This window comes from Hydra vulgaris, chromosome 03, assembly GCF_038396675.1.
Source record: "Hydra vulgaris chromosome 03, alternate assembly HydraT2T_AEP".
Classification (NCBI taxonomy): Eukaryota; Metazoa; Cnidaria; class Hydrozoa; order Anthoathecata; family Hydridae; genus Hydra; species Hydra vulgaris.
Window position 1 is genome coordinate 15097501 of NC_088922.1, and position 22702 is coordinate 15120202.

At 28.3% G+C, this 22702-nt stretch overlaps 1 protein-coding gene across 11 annotated transcripts in view; it reads left to right on the plus strand.

The window, feature by feature from the left end:
• Nucleotides 1-22702, plus strand: part of LOC100201507 (uncharacterized) — a 95698-nt gene that overhangs the window by 71698 nt on the left and 1298 nt on the right. For all 11 annotated transcript variants that reach the window (XM_065792435.1, XM_065792427.1, XM_065792430.1 and 8 more), the window contains 12 exons: nucleotides 1023-1171; nucleotides 1276-1375; nucleotides 6063-11282; nucleotides 11443-11515; nucleotides 11596-11813; nucleotides 11990-12133; nucleotides 13396-14892; nucleotides 15054-15276; nucleotides 18527-18696; nucleotides 19262-19420; nucleotides 19519-19605; nucleotides 21960-22328. In XM_065792435.1, the coding sequence (XP_065648507.1) occupies nucleotides 1023-1171; nucleotides 1276-1375; nucleotides 6063-11282; nucleotides 11443-11515; nucleotides 11596-11813; nucleotides 11990-12133; nucleotides 13396-14892; nucleotides 15054-15276; nucleotides 18527-18696; nucleotides 19262-19420; nucleotides 19519-19605; nucleotides 21960-22328 (8409 nt within the window). The remainder of the gene's footprint in view (nucleotides 1-1022; nucleotides 1172-1275; nucleotides 1376-6062; nucleotides 11283-11442; nucleotides 11516-11595; nucleotides 11814-11989; nucleotides 12134-13395; nucleotides 14893-15053; nucleotides 15277-18526; nucleotides 18697-19261; nucleotides 19421-19518; nucleotides 19606-21959; nucleotides 22329-22702) is intronic.

Sequence of the window (22702 nt, forward strand, 5' to 3'; positions counted from 1 at the left end):
TTTGGTTTGGGTAAGTTGTATGTTGTAGAGGGTACAATGAGGTAGGACCAGTTCAAGACTGTGTTGGAGAAGCGTCTCTTTCTATAGTTGAAGGATTGGGCTGCAAAGAAAGGATTTCAGGGTGTTGGAGATTTAATTTTTATGCATAATGGAGCACCTTGCCATAAGGGGCTTAGAGTTGCCCAGTATCTGACTTCTGAGGGTATTGATGTTTTACCATGACTGGGCAATAGCCCAGGCATGAACCCTCTCAAGAATTTGTAGTTAATTATTAAATCTAACATAAAAAAGAAAAAAGATTGCAACAAGCAACAGTTGAAGAGATTATTAACTCATGGACTAAAAATGTTGACTTGACTGGCACATTTCTGGTTCACTCTATATAAGAAAGAATACAAACACTTCTGAAGGTTAAAGGTTCCTTCACCTTTAACCTTCAAAAATTTACTAGATATCAATCTCATGTATATATATATATATATATATATATATATATATATATATATATATATATATATATATATATATATTTTTATAATTCATTAATTTTTTTTTTAATTTCACTACAGATGAGGAGGCTACTTGTGGTCATAACCCTCTCTCAACTCTCTAACTCCAAAACACGAACCTTGACTAACAAGGCCGCTGCGTGGAGAAACAAGTTGAGCACGGTACTACCAGAGACGTAGCAGAAATCGAACTCCGAACCTCTCGCTTATGAAGCAAACGCTCTACTACTACACCACTACTGCATATACATATATATATATATATATATATATATATATATATATATATATATATATATATATATATATATATATATATATATATATATATATATATATATATATATATATATATATATATACACACCATAGTTATACCATACACACCATAGTTATACAATTATGTCTGATTTTTTTCAAGAATATTATTTTATGACTCATTATAACTAACTTTTACTCATTTCAAATTAAAATCAAGAAAAGTGGCAGATTGTAAGTTTTTTACTTTTTTAGAGAATGGCTTGTCTGACATCTTTAAAAAGGATGATTCACTTCATATTTTTTCTTCAAATGAAAATTATTCTCAATCTCATTCAAATACAGTGCTGTTTGGAGATAGGTCATTATTTCAAATACCTCAACATGTTACTCATATTTCACAGGTTTAACATTTTTTTTTTTTTTTTTCTTTTGCTATTTTCATTAAAAAAAAAAATTTTTAATAGTTAATTTTGTTTTTTTACTATCAATGTTTTGAATAATTAAGGAACAACATTACACAAACCATGTAAGCAATGTTAATGAAGTGAAGTTAGACCTTTCTCATGAAACAGATGGAATAGACGCTCTCAAGTTAACTAAAGAAGGTTTGATTTGTATTTTTATATGTTGTGTATACTTTTCATATACTTTATACAGTGGGGTATGCAGGATTTTTATGGGTGATGCCTATTTAGTTTTTTTTTAAAGCAACCCCCTCGAGGGGGTAGAGGGGGAGTCTTGAAATGGGGATGGGGGGTGAGGTTTAATGCTGTTTCTTCCAACTATTAGGGTAAAAATTCTGTCTACTTATCACTAATAATTTTAGTTACTTATCTAAAATAAACTAGTTAAAAGTGATGTCTAGGCTTTTCTGTTCATAAATTAAACATTTAACACTCATCTAACTCACTTAACTAAGTGCACCAAAGAGAAGGTAAGCCATAGCAATTAACACTTTGATATTTTTCATGTTGCCTAAAGTTAGACCTCCATTTCAGGATTCTTTCCTTTGCTTGAAAAGCATTTATGCACAGTGTTTTTAATTTAATCAAGGAAAAATTTGTCATAACATTTAAAAACAATAGGCTTTAGAAAATGTATCAATACTAAAATTTCTTCCTTTGTTGTATTTTATTACTTCTGTAGAGTGAAAACATCTAGACCTCTATGTTTTTGAGCCCATCTAGTTTGACATGTATCAATTAATTTTGCATATCAATTAATTTTGAATACATATATCTTACTTTATTTTTAATATATATATATGTGTGTATATATATATATATATATATATATATATATATATATATATATATATATATATATATATATATATATATATATATATATATATATAATATATATATATATATATATATGTATATATATATATATATATATATTAGTAGAAAATCACTTAACGAAAATGTTCCTCATTTAACACTGAGTTTCATCATTAAAGACTCATCAGAAATGAATGATCAAATTAATAAAACTTCAATTTATACCAAAAATTAAATTACAGAAAGTCGCAAATGTCTTAACTACTGTAAATTTTTACACATTTGTGGAATTTTACTTATGCTTTTTTAAAAAAATATTTTTTAAAACAAGGACTTAATGTATCTATTATTTGAGCTCATTTATTTTTATAGTTTTTTAGGAAAGACTTATTTTCGTGCCTGCATTTAGAAATTTATTCCAATTTTTTGTTTAATAAACATTCTTGATTTGCGTGTGTAATTTTTCTTGTAGGCATAGTATACATTTTATGGAAATATTGTTATATGCAGGCACTGTTTTAAGGATGGACCAATTCAGTATAAAATCATCAATATTTCTATCTTTAAATTCCCATATATATTTTGACAGCATGGCATCTTTTGAATACTTTTTATTTTTAAAAGAACATTGAGCACTCTATTTTGTAGAATGCATTTTAAAATTGTTTATATATATATATATATATATATATATATATATATATATATATATATATATATATATATATATATATATATATATATATAAATTATGTCAGTGTATTCTACAAATAGAGTGCTCAATGTTCTTAAAGTACAGAGCAATAAATTAGTAAAAACACTTATCTAACTTTTATCTTCAACATAATGTTTCTTCATCAGTAGGTTCATCAGGAAGCATACATATATATGTATATATATATATATATATATATATATATATATATATATATATATATATATATATATATATATATATATATATTTATATATATATATAAAGGGTGGTTAAATTTTAAGGGTCGATGTTAAATTTGAATAAAACACAAATTATTAAGGAATTTATTGTAACATCTTTTTATTATGATAATATGGTATGATTCAATTATGTATGGAATAAAATATCGGCCAAATGGGCGCCGCGACCTCGGCGGCACACCTCCATCCGATGGTGCAAATTTTCGATGACGCTGAAGCATAATTGAGGTTCTATGCCGTTAATGTGCCGAATTATCTCATCCTTTAGCTCTTGAATTGTTGCTGGCTTATCAACGTACACTTTTTCTTTTAAATACCCCCAAAGAAAGAAGTCTAACGGTGTCAAATCATATGATCTTGGCGGCCAATTGACATCGCCACCATGTGAGATAACACGGCGATTGAATTTTTCAAGCAAAAGAGCCTTTGTTTTGTTAGCTGTGTGGCAAGTGGCACCGTCCTGTTGAAACCACATATCCTCCACATCCATATGGTCCAATTCGGGCCATAAAAAGTTCGTTATCATCTCCCGATAGCGAACACCATTCACAGTAACTGCCAGACCGGCATCATTTTAGAAAAAATATGGTCCGATGATGCCGCCAGCCCATAAACCACACCAAACAGTCACTCTTTGTGGGTGCATTGATTTTTCGACAATCACTCTCGGATTAACATTCGCTCAAATGCGGCAATTCTGCTTGTTGACAAAGCCACTAAGGTGAAAATGGGCCTCATCACTGAAGATAATTTTCGTCGGAAATTGATCATCGATGGTTGCCTTTTCTTGCCACCATTCTGACCATTGACGACGTTTGAGATGGTCAGTGGGCTTTAGTTCTTGGGTCAACTGCACCTTGTAAGCGTGTAAATGCAAGTCTTTATGCATAATGTTCATCATCAACGAGCGTGAGAGGTGCAATTGTTGGCTACGACAACGAGTTGATGTGGACGGCTCTTCAGCCACACTGTCGCAAGCAGTAGCGATATTTTCGGCAGTACGAGCTGTATGAGCATGCGCTGGTCTTTTCACATCTCCTACAGACCCGGTTTGCTCAAATTTATGCACGATTTTTCCGATTGTACGCACATTTGGACGATTAAATTGACCGAAAAACTCACGAAGTGCACGATATGCATTTTGATTTGAACGCCCATTTTCATAATAGGCCTGAATAACTTTAACGCATTTGCTCAATTGTGTAACTTTCCATGGTTCAAATTGAGTCAGTCTGAAATTGAGAAATGACACATTAAATACAGAATAATAATTTACGTTTAGGTTTGGTTCACATTCAACATCGGACCTTAAAATTTAACCACCCTTTATATATATATATATATATATATATATATATATATATATATATATATATATATATATATATATATATATATATGTATTTATATATATGTGTATATATATATGTATATATATATGTATATATGTATATGTATATGTATATACATATATATATATATATATATATATATATATATATATTTATATGTATATATGTATATGTATATATATATATATATATATATATATATATATATATATGACTCTTTCTTTATAATTATTTATAATAATTAGCTTTGCCTTGTAAGTGTAAATTTAGACAAGTACTTGGCTTTATTAGCATTTAATAGCAATGAGTCCATAGTTGTAAATGAAGATAAACTTCTTTTATAAAAGTTGCTAAATCCACTCAAGTTAACTTTTTAACTACATTCGCTTTATTTAGTAATTAAAGCTTCATTCAAATAATTAAGGCTTTTTTGCAAAATAGAACCAAGAAAACTTTTTTTATCAAACGTCCCTGCAAATATTATTTGCTGTCTACCGTATAAACAGGTCAAATGAATCCTGAAATAAATAGGAATTTTTCGGCTTTATTTACGGTAAACAAAACAAAATCATTCTAAAAACGTTTGATTAAAAGGTTTCTCTCCGTTCTGTTTACTCAAAAAATGAATCCTGAAGTATGTTCAAAGCAGTTTTTTAAGCATAGCGGAGAAGAGCTTTTTTTTATTTGTTTTGTTTGAATTCCTCATAACATCGAAGCCGTCAATATTTTTTTTATATATATGTCTATATATATTTGTTTACTATAAGTTTACTTTTGTTTTTAATTATTAAGAGGATTTATAAATTGTTGCAATATTAAGAGTGAAACCTGGGCATCGCAGAATACCCTCTAGATCCACCCCTGCTATATGTTCTATGAATTAACAAACCATTTATAATTAAATGGGAAATAAAGGTTGAAGTTGTAGAACAGGATAATCTCTTTTTACTTTCTTTGTGATCTAATTTGATGCACCATCAAAAACCAGAATTAAAATATTTTTTAAGATAAAATTTGAGCTTACACTGTTGAAGATGATGATGATGATGATGATGATGATGATGATGATGATGATGATGATGATGATGATGATGATAATAATGATGGTGATGATGATGATGATGATGATGATGATGATGATGATGAAGATGATAATGATGATGATGATGATGATGATGATGATGATGATGATGATGATGATGATGATGATGATGATGATGATGATGATGATGATGATGATGATGATGATGATGATGTGATGATGATGGCAGAGAATATATTGATGACAAACTTTAAACAGTTTTTTACTTTTAACATATCTTTTTGATCATCATGATCATGATGGTGATGATGATAATGATGATGATAATGATGATGATAATGATGATGATGATGATGATGATGATGATGATGATGATGTGATGATGATGGCAGAGAATATATTGATGACAAACTTTAAACAGTTTTTTACTTTTAACATATCTTTTTGATCATCATGATCATGATGGTGATGATGATAATGATGATGATGATGATGATGATGATGATGATGATGATGATGATGATGATGATGATGATGATGATGATGATGATGATGATGATGATGATGATGATGATGATGATGATGTGATGATGATGGCAGAGAATATATTGATGACAAACTTTAAACAGTTTTTTACTTTTAACATATCTTTTTGTAGGAGCTTTCTCTACCAATAAAACATTTAATGAAATAAATAAAGAAAAAGAAGAGTCAAATATTACTGATCACCTAGTAAGCAATCATCTGACTGAATCATTATTTAATAATAACTTTGAAAAAGTAAATAAAATTTTCAACAGCAGTGCGGTTTTAGTGATGAAAAATAAAGCAACTGATATTAATTTTCTTGCACATGTAAATGATTCTGTTCCAGATTCACAGCAGAGTAATAATGATGTAAAAACTCATGATCGTCATTTGGACATTCCATCATCTGATGAAACTGCTGATATTGGAAAAACTTCCAAAGAAAGTTTGCAGTTAGAAAGTGTTGTATTGTACAGAAAAAAGAGAGATTTAGAAAATGAAATGAGTCAAATAGCTGATAAAAAAACAATTAAAAAAATACTAGGTGATGTAAACAAAAAGAACAAAAGAGGGTATAAAGCTCTCAAAAACCACCAAATAACCCCTTATTCAATTATTAATCAGTTTCATGATTTTGCATCTGCTCTTCCAAGCCATTTTAGAAATGTTGACTCAAGATTTCAGAATCAAGAATCTTTGCTTTCTTTTGAAAAAAAAAATTCTCGTAGCTTTGTGTCTAAAAAAACTTCGGTAAGTAAGCTGAAAAAGCTTCCGAACCTTATCAAAATGAAGTCTAATACTTCCGTTGTTGGGAAAAGAAAGAATTCTATCCCTTTCAGTCACTCTGTTGTAGATGATATTAGTACTGCTATTGAAGTTCAAAATCCAGTGAAAAATAATTTTGTCAGTAGAGCAGAACTTCCAGAAATAATTGGGACTGATGGTACTGGAAGCATGGAAAGAATTGATATTTCACATATGAGGGCTGCTCAACCAGAATCTTTCAGTCCATTGCCACCAATGTTGGGTCCAACTTTAAATGGCTTACCTTTACTTCGATCTTCACAAATAGGAACAAAAACAACTGTGTTTGACTTGAATTTAAATGGTGGTGGTAAATCTTCTATACTTCAATTACCTGGAACTTCCTCCCAAAATTCTATTACTCAATCATCCAAAATATTTAAACATGATGACAAAACGGAAGAAAGTTTTTCTCTTACAAATTTTAATCCAGTATCAGATGATTCAATAAATATTCCTATGATAAATACAGCTAATCATCCAATAGTAGCAGGGACAACTAGGAACAAAGAGCAAGAACTGGGTATTGATGTAGCTCCTAGTAAATCTGAACTATCTAGAGAGAGTGCTATTAATTCAAACCCTTTAGCTAAAGACTTACATAAAAATATATTTAAAGAAGAAGATATAAAATGGAGTTCTGATCTGAGTTCTAGTAAAATTAAGCCAAGCGCACTTGTAATAAATAATTCTAAAGTACGCTCGTTGCTTAGTGATGCTCGAAAATCAACAAGCAGTGGTGCTTCTAAGTTTGATTGGTTGTTTAATGAAAATATAAATGATGGGAAAAGAAAAGAAGACAAAGAAGATAAAAAATTCAAAGAAAAAACAGATGAAGAAAATACAAAACTAGATAAAGAAAATACAAAAATAGATGAAGATAGTTTAAAACAAGATGAAGATAATATAAAAGAAGATGAAGTAAATTCAAAACAAGAAAGTTCAAAATTAGATGAAGAAAGTTCAAAACTAGATGAAGAAAGTTCAAAACTAGATGAAGAAAGTTCAAAACTAGATGAAGAAAGTTCAAAACTAAATGAAGAAAATTTTAAACAAGACTATGATAGCAATGAATATGACAATAAACAAAATGAATATCATAAAGTAAAGTTGAAAGATCCCCAAATAGGCGATATTTTCAGTAAAGAGAGAGATGTTGATAAAATTTTACATGAAGAAATGCGCCACTATGGAAAAAATAGAAGGAAGATGGAAGATGATAAATGGAATGAAGAAGAAGAGTTAACACAAGTACCTAATTCAAAAATCTATGATTATGAAAATGAACCTGAGTTTTCTACTGCTGAAAAAGAATACAAAGCTACTCCCATTGATGATTTTCATACTCCAGGTAATGACTATGATGACCATGAGTATAATCAACAAAACCCAGAATTTGGAAATGGAGATAAAATTAAACATGGTTATCATCATCCAGAAAAGAATAGTAGAGATGATGTAAAGTATTCAGATGAGAGAAATTTAAATTACCACGATGATCTTGATGAAGATTTACCTCATGAGTTGAATGAAAAAGATGCTTTTCATCTTCACGCAAGATCTGATGATGGTTTTAGCAATAAACAGTTTTATAAAAACCATAGAGTGAAAAGCAGTGAAAGATTTCAGGAGAATCGTGATAAAGATTACCAGGACAACAAACGTGATGAGCCACTTGATGTAGATCATTTAAGATCTTTTAAACATTTTTTAAAAGATATAGCAAATAGTGGAGAAAAAAGGGAAAGTTTATTTTTTCACTTGAAAAAAAAGCATGCCCATGATATGACTCGGCGTAACCAAGTACGTCGTACAATTAACGGACTTGTTCATATTTACAATAGTCTTATAAATGAAAAAAATAGTGAACACAAGAATCATGTTCATAAGTATAAAAGTCCTTTATCATTAAAGTTTGAGAAAGCAAAAAAACGCTCAAAAAATTATGATACACAACTTAATTTTTTGAAAAAAGCATATCTAGTTTTACAAAAGGGCAACCTCTTACATTCATCTAACTTAAAAACATCTGATTCATTTTATCCTAATCACATTTCTCCAAATCAGTGGCATCAATTAAAAGAGCCAGCCATAGATGAAGATTATATAATTAACAAGTACCTAGCTAATAGCGAAGATAGCAAAAGGTTAGAGCACATGCTTAAAAAAGAGGTATATGATGATCTTGAAATAACAAATATTGCAAATAATAAAAAAAGCAAAAAGCAGCAGAAGGTAAAGGTAGATAAAGATTCAAGCAAAAATTTAGAATCCCTTGAAATGGCTTTAAAACAATTGTCAGCAGCAGCTGAAAAAAACAGTTCAAAAGAATACGAAGATTTAATCCATCGTTTATCTCCATATTTAGTTAAGTTGAAAGAAATTGACAGTAAGTTAAATAAATCACAGATAAATGACCACAATAACACATTCAATTTAAAAAGCAACGATGAAGAAAAATACAATCTTGACAAAGAGCTGAGCAATTCTACTGAAAAAGATGAGAGCGACCTTGAGTTAAACAAAATTGCTGATGTTGGTAGTAATCTTCAAGAAACAAAAGAAGACCTCATAAGTGCTTTAGAAAATGCACAAGCAATATCGCAAAAGCACATCAACAACATTGAGTCACATTTAGATGTTGCTAGTTACAGACCTTTATTGCCACTTGGGAATGTATTGGGAAAACAAATAGAAAAAACAACTAACCAAACGCTGCCTAATGATAATTTTTCTTTTGAAACAAATTCAGGTATTACAACTTCTAACTCTTTGAGTAAACAGTTTAATTGGAATAAGACATCTGATTCATATAACGTAGAGTTAGGTGCTGTTGATGACATTGGTCTTGCCCCTCAGCCAATACCCGTAATTGAGGATAAAAGTTTATCTCCTGAGAAAGTTACAATTCATTTTAATAAGTCTATGGAAGAAACTATCCCAATTTCAAATTCAGTGTTTAAAATAAAAACACCATCCTTACAAGTGCATACTAAACCAAATTATTTTGATGTAAATAGTAAAAACTTTTATAACAAAAATTGTGAACCAGTTGTTGATGGTGTAGACATACCGTATGTGCCACTTTGTCACAATTCAAACACTTTTGGTCCAATTAATTCTGCAATCGATCCTGACATTTATTCTGTTAATAATCCTGCTCTTAATCCTGGACTTTACACAGAAAAAATAAGAATACGACCTATTAATCATGTTGTAAACTCCTTTAAAGTTGGAGTTTCAAATATTCCAACTGTTCCAAATTTAAATTCCAATCATTATCCTCCTAACATAAAAATTGTTGATTCAGTTGAAAATCCTGTTCCTATTAACTTTTTAACTCCATATGAAGATGAACCTCATTTCCGAGCTCAACCAACAACACTTTCTCTAGATAAGATTCTCCAGAATGAAGCTTCTGAAACACCGAGTGTTGTTTTACCATGGCAAAATTCCTTTCAAGGTTCAAAGTTCAGAGATTTTTATCCCCCAGGGCCTCGAATTTCACATGGTTTTAACAATGGTGTTGCTAACAATCTAATTTTAAATACTCCAATTTCTCCTGTAACGAATGGTGGCAGTTTATACAACGGTCTGATTTCAGAAAACGCAAATTTGTTTGAAGGAATTGAACACTCGACTAATAATAAGAATTATAATGCAATCTACGAAGGTTTAGAATTAAATAAAATGGATCGGGATAGTGATCGTAAAGATGACATCTTAAAAAGTGGCGGATTATTGAAGCAAGGGAAATATTCAGTTATAAAAAAACTTCCAGTTATATTTAAGTTTTTTGATGATGGTGATCTTGGAAAAAATAGTGATAAAGAAAATGATTGGCAAAAAGATTTTGATTCTGAAATAGAAAGTAAAAGCTCTAACAACGAAAAACTTGTTCTTGAAAATGTTATTGAAAACAATAATTTAGGAATCAAATTAAATGAGAAAAAAGGTAATATTAAAAATGAAAAAATGCAAATTCACCATAATTCTACAAAAAAATTACTAACAACAATGCTGACACAATCATCAAATAAAAGCATAAATGATAATACTACTCTGAAAGCAGAAGAAGAGATCTACAGTGGAGATAGCGGAGAGTCAGGAGAAAGTGAAAGGGGACTTTATAACGAAACTAATACATTAAAAGAAAGTGGTACAAGAGTTTTTATTAAGAAAACCTACAAAAATAAGGTTAAAAAAGAATCAAATCAAAATTCTACTACTGTAAATAACATGAAAGAAAGTTTGAAAATTGATGAATATCATAAGGAGGGAAAAAAATACAAAAAAAAATTTTTTGTAAACAATGGTAAAAATAGCGACAAAAAAAATAGTTCATCATTTATATCAAAGGTCAATATTATATTACACCAGCCAGCTCAGTCTTTGACACAACATTTAAAGTCTAAACATGTTGTTCAAAAGTATATTCGCCCTCCACAATCTCCATACTCTAATAAGCATCAACTAATGCAAGTTTTTCCATTTGTCCCGTATGCTTTGCAGACAAGAATGTATATCTCTTGTGATAGACCTCCAGGTAATTATTTAGACTATTTTTGTGCATATTTTAGTATTATATATAAAAATTTTACTAAAGATTATTTAAAAGTTTTTAACCAACTTCTTTTATTAGTTATTTTATACAGTTTATTTGTTTTATTTATTTATATATTTATGACAAATTATATGACAATTAGTTGTAAATTGGAAACATCAAAAATGCGTTGGTGGAAAATGTGATTTATACAGCAGAGGGCTTCATTCATTTGGGTAAATTTCTTAAAATAAACTGTTAAGATTATTAAAATTTTGTAGAAATTAAATTATATATATTTATGTTTATAATTTAGCTTACTTCACAGTCCTGAACTCCTGAACAGTTTTTGTCATTCTGGGCACTGTAAACATTGCCCTGATTATCATAGTGATGTGCCTTTTCATCATCATTGTGATGAAGATGATAAGGATGATAGTGACCATTGTGGAGAACATCACAATGACGAAGAATGTGATCACTGTTGCAACCATGGACATCATCATTCTGATGAAGCACATCACGAGCATGAATGTATAAAAATTATGTATATAATTTATGCAAAACTTATAATAGAGTTCTTAAAAGTTAATATGATCTATTAATTTAGTTTCTTATTAATGAATGAAATGAATGCTGAAATAAATGTTAAATATAAATGATTGTACAAACAAAAAAACGGAAAAATAAAGTTGTAGCTTTTCTTTCAGGCTGCCATCATGGTGACTCATGTTACAGAGAACAAGAACATGGGCATGATTTTGGAGGTGAACATTGCATGGCTCATCCATCTGAAGCACACCCAATATATTATTGTGGACCAAATATGGATCCACAACACATTGGTCAAAGAGGTAGGAACATATTGAAGCCAAATTCTTTTAAAAATGAATTTATAGAATAAAGAGCAGAATGTGAAATAATGAAAAAGAAAATTACAGTAACTTTGAATTGTCATAATGTTAGGTTACTAAGGTAACTTCTTTGTGAAGAAGAAATTTCTAATTTTAGGTTACTAAAGTAAGTTCTTTGTTAAGGAGCAACCTTTTTAATGCAATAAAACCTAATCTATTAACCTAAATGTATTGTTTGACAAAACCATGAATATGAAAAATAAGAAAAAATGTTATAAAAGTAATTTAACATAATTGCCCTAATTTTTAAATTGAGAAAATTAATGATGTATCAAATATAGAAAAACAACTAAAAAAAGAAAAATGTGTTTAATACATTCAATTATTCTGAAGCTGCAAAATCTTTTTAATGCAATATGTAAAGCAAGATATAAAACATTATTTAAAACTTAATTACTGGTGGTAGCAAAAATTTCAGTTATTCCTCAAAATATTTACGAAAAGAGTATGGCTGAAGACAATATCAATGATTAAATGTTTCAATAGTTAATCAGATTAGAGCTATAATTACAGTTATTTAAAAATCATGACCAGTCTTTACTGTAAATGAAACCCATATAAAGTTGAAGTTGGTTATCATGATTATTACCATGATCACCATTAACATCATAGTGGTCATCATAAATATCACTTTGATCACCAAAATCATCACTAACCCTTAACTAACTCAATAAGTTTTCAATTAACACAATTTTTGAATGCAATTTGCTATGTAATTAGTTACTTAAAGTTTGTTAAAAAACAAAATAATTGTAAAGTTCTTTAAACTAAAGCAATTCTTGAATCATAATTGAATTTATGGTTATGTAACCATAGTAATATGCAACCATAGTTCCGATTTTTTTTCTACTTATCACAGCCTTTAATCTTTTCTTTGTTTTGGTCTTTGGCTTCCTGATTTAAAGACAATTTTAGAATTTCTCAGAGTTGACAAAGATAAAGCTTCATCTTAGGTCAATCATGTGATCCAGATGATGGATCTTCATTAATAAACCATCACAATATGCATTTTAAGATAAAATGAACTGGCAATAATTGGGACACTGAGACAAAAACATCATCTCGCCTAATATACTTTATATATATATATATATATATATATATATATATATATATATATATATATATATATATATATATATATATATATATATATATATATATATATACATATATATGTACATTTGTTAAATTTTTTTTAGGGCATCATGGTGAATCTGGTTTAGGAGGAGAAGGTCCATACCATGGTGAAATACACTATGAAAGAGATTGTGAGCACAAAAATCCTCTTCCTGTTCCTGTAATAATAAAACCTCCACCACCATGTCATGGGCAGAACCCATATGAGATTTTAACTACCAGCCAAATGCATAATGGCTATCACCCAAATGGTTACTTTGATAATACTGCTATTATACAAATGCAAAATCCACATTCAACATTTGGTGAGCATGAGCACGGAGGCCCTATTTATGCTGTACCTATAAAAAATCAACTCACATACCCTGATGAAGGTTCAGACCGAAATTATGAAAAACGCTGCATTCCTAGTTTCAAATGTAAGTCTAAAAAAATTATTGTTGACAAAGCAAGCATCTTTGATCTAATCAGTAAAGTTAAACATCGTTCTGCATCTCAGCAAAAGCAATCTTCAGATGTTAAAGAAGAAAAGAAAAAACAACAACAGAATTTAAAATCTGGCTATGCAATCCTTAAAAAGTTAAGGAAGGTGACAGCTAAATTTAAGCACAAACATTCAAAGAAAATGAACAAAGGTTTTTTAGGAGATTCAAATGTAATCAATTTTGAATCTCCCTTAGAAGGAAATCCATCAGATGATGATGAACATCATGATGAAAAACTTTTATACAAATCTAAAATAAAAAGCAATACTTCTCCACATATTTCAAATGAAAAAGAGGATTTTTCAAGTTCCTTTTCTTCAAATAATGTAATGTTTTCAAAAAATGAGACTAATTTGTTGCCTAAAAATGAGCCCGTTGAACGTGTTCAGATTGAAAAAGGATATGTTGATTTGAATGCATCACAAAGTTACAATGTGTCAGAAATTGAATTATTTAAGTCAATGGCATTGAATAAAAGTTCAGAAAATCTAACAACAGAGCATTTTTATTACTTAGAAAATGGTAATGAAACAATTCCAGTTCCTTCTCTGAATTTTAATGAAACTATACCTGCTTCAGATTTGTTTAAAGCATTGTACTCTGAAAAAAAGTTTGATACAGTAACAGATCTTTTAGGATTTTCTGTTAGTGGCGCTACAATAAATAAGGATAAGAGCGTAACACAAGAAACAGAAAGTATTAGCACTAAAAAAAATAGCACCTTGGGAAATGAAAAGGATTATTGGTTGTTAAAAAATAAAAAATTGACAAATAAGAAACATGAAAAAGAAATGTCTAAAAAGTATGGACCACATAATCAAAAAGGAAAAATTAAATCTAAATTTCAACTCAACACATCTAATAATGAAATTAGTAGATCAAGAAAAAAGAGAGGTTTGCTAGATTCACTGACTGAAAATAATTCAGAAGGTAAACAGAATAACGGTCAACTTTTATCGATTGAGAAAAATATATTGAAATTGGTATTAAATATGACAAATTTGTTGCTCTCTCAAGACCAAATAGAAAAGATGTTATCTGAAGAAAAATTGATTTCTGCAGGAAATATAAAATGTGAGGAATTTATGCATTTAAATTTTTTTTGAACTTACTTAAATTTCTATCAAATTATAAATAATTTATAGTAAATATAATGTATATTTCTTAAATGTGTCTTCCTAAAAAAATTTTTTTAAAAAGTAAATGCAATGTTTATTTTTTTTTATTTTTTTTAGCGCCTTCCAAATTTCATGATTTGATTCTGCTAGTTGATGTTTCTAGTGCAGTTGATGAACTTGAGTTTACAGTAATCCAACAATTTATGGGTGATTTTATTTCTAAGGTGATGAATGACAGCAAGATTTCTGTGGGAGTAGTTTCTTTTGGACAATTTCAGCAAATGGATGTCCAGCTATCTAAAGATCAACAAAAAGTTCAATTAGGAATTTCAGCTATGAAGTGAGCCTGAATATTTTTTTTATAATAAAGAATATACAAAAAAAAAATTTAAAATCTTTATATTGAAATAACTTTAATATTGCTTCTTTTTTTTTTGATAATTTTTATAAATCAGAATACAATCATGACAATCATGGTAATAATCTTATCTTTTAATTAAAACTCTTTTGATTGGTTGGTTTCAATTGATGCTGATTCAACAAAAATTTTAGATAATACTTCCAGAAACATTATATATGCGAATCAGAAATTAACAAGATAATTTTTCTGAAAACTAATTCATTTTTAAAGTTGTAATATATTTGTACATTTCAAAACAGTTAGTACAGGCAGACGGGCCACAAAAACTAATGGACACCAAAAGCCACACGCTCACATTAGTACCTGTAACTCATAGATTAAGTCTTATCAAGGAGCAAAATAGATTTTTTTATTTGACAAGTTTTTTGATAGGAAACTGTTAAAAATAACCAAATTAGCATAATTTTATGAAAATTATACTATAAACACTAGAATATGTTATTTAAAATTTTTTAAACTTTTTTGACATTATAGTCCATAAATACTTGAAATTTTAATTTAAGTTTGCAAATTAAGTTTTTTGTAAAGATTTAAGTCATACTTCTGCAAAAAAATCAAAAGAAAATAAGTTAAAAAGACAGTTTAAATATTTTAGGTTAACCAATGCAGTATTTCTGTGTGGTTTTTGGGGTCCATTAACAAAAAAATATATATACAGATCAAAAACTCAATATTAAAAAAGAGTTTTGCTTTTTTCTATTAAAATTTATTTTTCTTTTAACAAATACTTAAAGATTGACTAGTTGTTTGTAAAAACATTTTTACATATAGCTCTATTTGTCTTTAAGATAATTTAAAAGTGTTTTTATGCATCCTTGAAACTATTGACTCTTAATTAAGTTGATCAACTAATTGACTGAGCATAATGGAATTATTTCCATATCACATATTGGTAATATGGACATAAGAACTGTAAGGTCACTTTCTTGGTGAATCCTTCTGCTAGTATCTTCACTTTCATGCTCAATAGTCTTATGTTTGAGGGAATTGTTGGTTACTGCAGCAGCTAAAATCATTATTCGTTTCTTTCTATCCACTTTACAAGATAATTTTCCGCAGACTGACCTTTGTACATTGTGGCAAGAAGAGCATTGTTGTAGTTTTATGGCATGACACACTCCTTCTCCACAGTTGCATTCATTTTTACACCATAAAAATGTTTCTTTTTGTTTCTCTTTATTCCTTTTTCTTTTTTCCTTATCTTTTAGATAACGTTGTTATCAGAAGATGTTGAATATTTGCCACAGCTTGCTGTGGAGCCATTTGATTAGTTATTCCGACAGTACCAAAGAGTACTTGACAGACTCAAAGGTCTCCTATTATTATAAAACAATATGATAAAACATCATCTTTTCAATCTTGAAATCATGAAAAAAAGGTGATATGGCGATAGCAACCTGATAAAGATACTGGAGGATGTATGGTGACACATTCACAGTTCTCTCTTATCATTTTACAGCATGTTTCCCCTTTTGCAGCAAAAACAAGACCAGCAGGAGTACCTTCAAAACACATAAATTGATGAGCTATGGTGTTTCTTTGTGATTAAATATTCTCCCTATATTAGTTTTTCCAGACCACTCACCTGTCTCCTTTTGTTCGGCTTCAGTCATAATGCCAACTTCAATCAATTCTTCTGCAAGAGCGTCTAAAGGCAACCATGAAAAACAATATTTAACTCAGTTTTGCTCGAACTATTTTTAATGAATGTAAAATACAGTAACACTACATAAACTAATAATAAAGTGTAGCTCTGTGTTAATTTTAAATGAAACATGTGTATATTATAAAATTTAATCAAAAACACTTTTTACTCATACCAAGGTGGACACATGCAATTAAGAGCTCTATTTATTGATACACTTCCTTGTCGCTTTAGTGTTAAGCTTGGATTATTTGCTTTAAAGCACATCCAGAGAAATTTACCTAACCTGCGTTTGAAACAAAATAATAATAATAATAAAGTTAAAAAGCATTACTAACAAAGCTACAACTCCTGTAACAACTTTTCTTACCATATTGTCTTTTACTATCTTTTAAAAATATATATAAGAAACAAAAATACTAGTTTTTTTGTCAAAGCATTTTTTGCATTTGCTGATAATGCTGCAAATTTTTTCCCACCTTCCAACCTTTTATTTGTGTATTGTCTAGTTTTCAGAACATCAAGGATAAGTTTTGTTAGTTCTGCTTTGTTTAGGCCTTGCATTGCCCAACTTTTATTCTTAATGTATGAACAATTGACATCTCTTCTTTCACTAAGAGAATTGTACAGTACTTTTTTTCAAGACCATTAACTATTTTCCCATCAAGTCTACGGTTTATTGTTTCACAATCTTTAATAAGTGGGAATCGTCTGGCTTTAATTGCAGCATGTCTTCTTACATTATTTTCTTTATACCATTAAATAGCAACTTTAAGTTGTTTTTTTTTTTTTCTAATGTTGCTTTTCTATTTATAAGTGCTTCAGCATTAGAACTTGGATTTAGTGACTTCATTTTGAATTTTTTGTTGATGCTACTTATACTTACCTAAAAATAAAATATTATCAAAATTCACTAAACTGAACTAAACCTACTCTCTATGCAAGAGTGTAAAATAAAATCTCTTTATAAATTCATTATCATCAGAAATCTTGTTATAACTACTACAAATCTACTCTAATTCTTGATTTTTTGTAAAATCATTTAGATTTTTTTTAAACCAAAATGACTCATGTGGTTTTTGGGGTCCCAACCATGTGGTATTTGTAGCCCTAAAATATAAGTTCGCAATCAAAGTACTACCTGAAGTGAAATTTAATGTAACAAGCTTATCCAAAATATGGGAAAGTTACAACTAATTTCAAAAAAGTTGTAAACATTATAAGCCATGTGATTTTAGAGATTTCATACTAAAATATAGAGAAACTTTACTAAAAAAAAAAAGTAAAATAAAGATACTAAAATACTTCTAAACCTCTGTTAAGAACTTTTACCATATAAAAGCATATAAAAAAGCAAAAAAACGTTAAATTATTTGTTTTGTACAAAAGATATGACAAAAGAAAAAGTCATGTGGTTTTTGGGGCTCGTACCTGTACCTTAATCAACGAAATTATAAATAATTGAATATTCATGAAAAGTTAGTAAAAAAAATATTTTTTTAATGGTTTTTGTTTTTACTATAGATACATGGGTGATACAGGAAATCTGACTAGTGCTTTAAAATTTGTTGATGAAAATATTTATCAAGCTGAGCAGAAAAAGAGTAACATTCAACAACTTTGCATTATTCTTGGTGGAATTCCACATTATTCACAAAATGCAGATGAGATAGCTGACAAATTAAAAAGTCAAGGTTTGCTTTGTTTTACCAATGTTTTCACTTTTGTTTTATTTTGTTTTTTACACCTTATAGTAATGAAAGTGTGGGTAGTGATTGATTGGAGTTTTATTTTTTATAAAGTTTATCTTTTTTTTTAATTTCAATGGCCATGGTAGTATACTTGTATAGTCTTGAAGAGATTCCATAATGCCATATCTTTATTGCTATATGATATTATGGAAGATAAGAATCAATTTTCATTATTGGGTGCTTTTTCTGGAGTTAACCAGTTTTGCAAATCAAGACTGGAAATTTTTATTTTGTGGTACTACCACTAGGAAGATTCCCACACAAGATTTTCGAACTTCTATCCTTATCCACAATTCAATTGGGGGTTTTATACCAGAACAATTTTTTCTTTTAAGTAATTTATCTTCATCAGGACTAAAGAGATTAATCTGCCCCAATTAACCAATCCCAAATATAATTAACCAATCCCCAATATAGGATCAGTTTAACATCATAACCCAGACAACTGTTTGAAAAACTGGTTTGAAAAAATATTTGAATTTTAAATAAACTTTATAATTTTTTAAAGGTGTTGAAGTATTTGCTGTTGGTATTGGAAAAATGTTTAAAACAGACACTCTATTATTGCAGATAGCTTCAATACCTATATTAGGTCACACGCTTTTTACTGACTATGAAAATCTGTTGGTAACTGCAGCTAATAGTCTTTACAATAAAATCAAAAAAGGTTGTTTTTTTTGTTATAACATTTTTTTGTTTGATTTTTAATGTTTTTATTTACAATTTATTAAAGAAATTGTTTAAAAAAGAAAATTTTTATTTTAGGTTGGTATGCATATATAGCAAAGAAAAAGAAAAAAAATGAAAAAGTTAGCGAATTGAACTCAGTAAACAAGCATTTGAATAAAACAGGTAAAGAAAATCTATTTTTTGTAAATGTAATATAAAAAATTTTTGCATTTTTTTGGCTTACAAATGTTTAATAGTTATTTATTTTTTCCTTATAAACTTGCTGTTATTATTAGTCAATAATAACATGAATCATATAAAATAGGCCTGAACGAGATTTCTTTAACAAGTATTTCAAGTTTATACATTCTATATATACCCATGAAAAAAATAAAATGTTTTTTTGTCGTGGTTATTGTTTTATTTTATTCACCTCCCCATGGTTGAAAAGGCCACTACAATTGAGTAATTGAAGAGGTTACTTTGTTGCGGTTACAACCTCTCAACTCTATTAATCAGAAACACAATTCTTGCAAACAATGACTCTGTGCGGAGAAACAAGTAAATCATGGTATTAACAGGGATGTGGTGGGGATTGAACGCAAAACTTCTTGCCTATAAAGCGAGTGCTCTACCACTACACCAGTATTGCATTGAGCGCTCTACCACTACACCACTACCATTTTAATTTTATTTAGGAGGGTTCATGTTATTTTATAGTTTAGTAATAACTGAATTAACAATCAAAAAAGGACTTTAGATTAAAAATCTAAACTAAATAAGCAAGTTATGTTCCTTCAGCTAAATATTCTAAATATTTATTACATCATATTGATACATCTTATTATTTTCACATATACTATATCTATAACTATATAATATAATATATGTGTTTGTTTGTGTGTGAGAGTGTTTGTGTGAGAGTGTGTGTGAAAGAGTGTGTGTGAGTAAGTGTGTGTATAGATAAAAGCTTTGTATTTTCCAGACATTTAGCTTTAACGTTTCCAGACATTTACGGTCTATTTATTGTGTAGTTTTGTCTACTTTGTTTTTTTTTTAATTTTGGACTAAAGGTTTTCTTTCAACAACCAACCCCTGCTTTCTTCAATTATATTTTCACTGTTATCACAGATATTGAAGTTCCTTGAAAACTATTGTAGTATGGGTTATTGCTTTTATTTTTTCTGTCTTTGGTAGCAAATAGAATTTGATAATGTCTCAATCATTTTTTGATTGACCACATTTCCGGTTTTTTCCTTTTATTTTATAATACTCTATACTGATAAAGTAAAAACATTAAAATTTATTTTGCTATTTAAGTATTTTTCTTGCCACTGTGAATGGAAATATTTCAGATCATTTTTATACAGACAGTTCTCATTTTCTAGCCATTTATCATTTTAAAAAATTAACTTTTATAAAAATCAAAAATTATTAAGTGTGAGATTCAAAATCAAAATTTACAAAACAAGAACATCAACAATTCTCTCTACAAATATAAATACATGAAAAATTGTTTATGTTTAACATAAACAACTGACTTGTTAATTGCACAATTTATGAATTATAATCTTAACAAAAGTGCTTATCTCAATTAATGTCAAATCTCACTGAACTTTTTAACTTGATGACTCTTTTAGAATGTTTTTATTTAATTAAACAAAATACTTTTTTTAATATCTTAATTATCCAATATATACAAATAAAAAACTATTAAATTGAAGCATTTTTAAATGTTGAAAATTTAACATTAATAAATGCTTATATAATTTTAAATTGTATTATTCGAATAATTCTGCAGTCATTTTTCAAAACGCCCTAAGGTAAAAAAAATAAAATTTGACTTTTTTTCAAAATAAGCTAGACTAAATGCCTACAAACACTATTGAATAAATATTTTTGAAGAATTATGAAAAAGCTTGTAAAGACTACTAGTTTCAAAAGATCTTTTACAAAGACTTTTTCCTATTAATGTTTTGTTTTTTAATTGAGTTTTATTCAAAATGCTTAAAAAGCATCTATATATGTATGCATTTGTGTATATATATATATATATATATACATATATATATATATATATATATATATATATATATATATATATATATATATATATATATATATATATATATATATATATATATATATATATATATATATATATATATATATATATATATATAAAGTGAGAGAGAGAGTTTTAAACAAAAAGTCTAAAATTCTCTCTAAAACTCAAAATAGTAAAAAACCTTTTAGGAAATTAGATGAGGATTTTTATAACTGTAAAATGATGAATATTTGACATGTTTTTTTAACATGATGGTTTTCATTATAACTGTTAAAACCTTGCTTTCAAATACAATAATTGATAGCAAGTTTTTTATAAATTTCAATTATAAGAAATTACAGTATTAATAAAATAAATGTAAAGTATTTGTTTTTTTAATTTCTAACTAGTATGGCTTTTCGTTATCCAGGTTTTTTATATTGTGATATTGTTATGATTTTTGTTTATTTTTAATTTTATTGATTATAAGCTATCCAACAACGTTGTGAAGCATGTCGTAAAAGAATTTTAAGTGGCTTGGGTCAAACAAAACTAAATGAACTAGTTGCTTCAAAAATATGCTTTGCTTGTTATGAGAATCAAGATGTAGGGTCGTTAAAAATTATAGCTGATCCACTGCAATTTACATCAAGAACACAAGATTTAGAATCCCCAGTTCTTTACCAAAATCCTGTTATAACAGCAATTAATGAAGGAAACGTTGTATCTGGTAATGGTGTTGGCTTAGCTTATTCACCCATAATAAATGCTCCATACCAACCATTTGGTCCTGATCGATCTATTGCAAAAGTTGTTTACGATGGTCCAAATTCAAGTCACCAAAAACTTGAAGTTTTAGGTAAAAAAAGTAATTTTTTTAAGTAATTCGAATACATTGACATCAAAAAACTAAAAAATAAAAAACATTTAATGCTATAGTTCTTTTTTTTTGAATAATTCAAATTATTGTACAAAAGTTAGTCTAGAAATTTTTTACATGACTGGTAATTCAAGATATTTTAATTTAAAAAACGTGAAAAAAAAGTAAACGAAAACGAAATAAATAAAAATTAGTAAAATTACCTTGTTAAAAAGAAAATTTTGAGATTATTTTTTCTTTATTAATAAACTTTTCCACATAAGTAGTTATAACTATAATTTGCTTCAAATGTGCTTACTATAACCTTTAATTATGTCAATTACATTCTTTAATTATGATTGATTACATTAACT